At 40.7% G+C, this 1,746-nt stretch overlaps 1 protein-coding gene across 4 annotated transcripts; it reads right to left on the bottom strand.

Annotated features, from left to right (window-relative positions):
• Nucleotides 1-219: 219 nt before the first annotated feature.
• On the bottom strand, nt 220-1,746 carry bola1 (bolA family member 1). 4 transcript variants are annotated; one of them, XM_015949740.3, is made up of 2 exons: nt 1,644-1,746; nt 220-1,036 (listed from the first exon to the last, which is right to left on the bottom strand). In XM_015949740.3, exons 1-2 carry the CDS (start codon nt 1,732-1,734, stop codon nt 561-563), a joined length of 567 nt encoding a protein of 188 aa, XP_015805226.3. In that variant the 5' UTR covers nt 1,735-1,746; the 3' UTR covers nt 220-560. The 4 variants fall into 4 exon arrangements, with proteins under 4 accessions (XP_015805226.3, XP_015805227.3, XP_070407928.1 ...); XM_015949741.3 differs by having other exon boundaries at nt 1,641-1,707; XM_070551827.1 differs by lacking the exon at nt 1,644-1,746 and adding an exon at nt 1,369-1,566.

Here is a 1,746-nt window from a genome sequence, read left to right on the forward strand (position 1 = left end):
GAAAAAAAAACACATTTAACAACCAGTAACATTTAGAAAATGTTTCCCAAATAATTACAATTAATTCATCAGGGAGCATCACTGAATCAACTTCAATTACAACTACTAACAGTGACTTAGGAGTTCCTTCTGACTGGTTTAGTTTGTGGCTTCTAGGCTCTGATATTAACGATTTTCTTTTGATGTGAGATCACACGTGCAGTCATGAGGACAAACATGTAACTTTGTGTAATTACAGTGTTTTTATTGTCAGAGCTTTGCAAACAGCTTCCTTTATTACTCCAGTTGTAACAAGCTGAACTATAAAACACATTATAGAATCAGACATGAGCAGCATCAGCAACCGGATGACTTTTAAAATTAACTACAACTTTTTTCATGTCTTGTAGTATTTATGGCAAATATATGGAATTAGCAACCATCTAACACATGTGATGTTCTGGAATTCTGACTTCACCTTTTTGAAACTAGTGGTGTATGCTGGTTTTACTGGTTTACATGGAATCAAGGGGCTACTGTTTGTTTTGAGTTTATGTTTAAATATCAGCATGGATTCAGTTTCACTCCCGTCCAGCCTTCAGTTTCTCCTCCACGGTGTGGTCGTCCCTCGACCCCCCCATGCAGGATGGACTCTTCCCAAGAGACGGGTCCTTCCCCCACTGCTCTGGGGTCTTTGCTTGGATTGCCAATGCATGAACGCAGCTACTGAGTTCCTCTTTCAGAGCTTCATTCACCAAACGGTGGCGCTGAATCAAAGGCAGACCCTCAAACTGGGAGCTGACGACTAGGACGCGGAAATGGGATTCAGATCCTGGAGGGACGGCGTGCATGTGGCTTTCATTGTGGACCTCTACGTGGTCTGGTTTTAACATGCTAGTCAGTTTGGTTCTGATAGCCCTCTCAACAGGCCGTTTGGCATCCGGGTCCATGTGTGTTGTGAAATGAGCCAGAGGTCTGGTTGAAGAGGGCCAGGCGGTGATGCGTCGGGTACACTGGAAGGCACTGGAAAGCATCAGAAACTGTGGCAGGACTCCACCTAGAATAACAAAAATATGAGAAGTTCGGGTTACACATTTTTAAAGTCTGATTTGCATTTGATTATCAGGAATGTTTGTTTCTAACTCTGTTTTCCTGTTTGAACCCCACTGTTTTACAACTTGGCAATGATTTCTGGAATTTAGTGTGCAAAATCTACCTTTAGGATTTTAAACTGATGAGTCCTTCAGCTGGAAGGTCGGATCGTCAGTTCTTAAATGTCACTGCATGCAGTGAGACAAAGCTAGAGCGCACGCGCAGGCATAAATAAACAGATGCCATAAATCAACCTTTTAACGCTAATATAATACATACAAACGTGTCTGAACTTACTATGGAATGTAAGTGGAATGCGTAATTCCGTCGCTGAGTTTCTGAATCATTTAGCAACTGTAGCTATATTATTTTACCTTTTCAAGTTAGTTTCCTAGCATTCTTTGCTAACTGTTTACAGTTTGCGACACACGCGAGTGCTTTACAACGGTGAAACAAATATTTACATTGGGCAGATATTTTAAAAATTAGTCTTTAACTTTCAACATACAAATAAATTTACATTTACTTCGGTGTCAAAAAAAAATTAAAAAGAAATTCTGAGTTCTCACCACCTTCTAACGGAAATTGATGTGACTCTTCTTCTCGTGACGTTTTACGGCAGATGATGTTCCAGAAGTTAAGACACCGCCATCTGCTGGACATGAGTCAAATATC

The sequence above is a fragment of the Nothobranchius furzeri genome, chromosome 5 (genome assembly GCF_043380555.1).
Source record: "Nothobranchius furzeri strain GRZ-AD chromosome 5, NfurGRZ-RIMD1, whole genome shotgun sequence".
In the NCBI taxonomy this organism is placed as follows: domain Eukaryota; kingdom Metazoa; phylum Chordata; class Actinopteri; order Cyprinodontiformes; family Nothobranchiidae; genus Nothobranchius; species Nothobranchius furzeri.

Bases quoted from the DNA above. Each gene is read 5' to 3' on its own strand.
- bola1 (XM_015949740.3), bottom strand. From the start codon at position 1,734: ATGTCCAGCAGATGGCGGTGTCTTAACTTCTGGAACATCATCTGCCGT. The intron at 1,037-1,643 runs GTGGTGAGAACT...TTGTTATTCTAG, and splicing joins ACATCAATTTCCGTTAGAAG to GTGGAGTCCTGCCACAGTTT.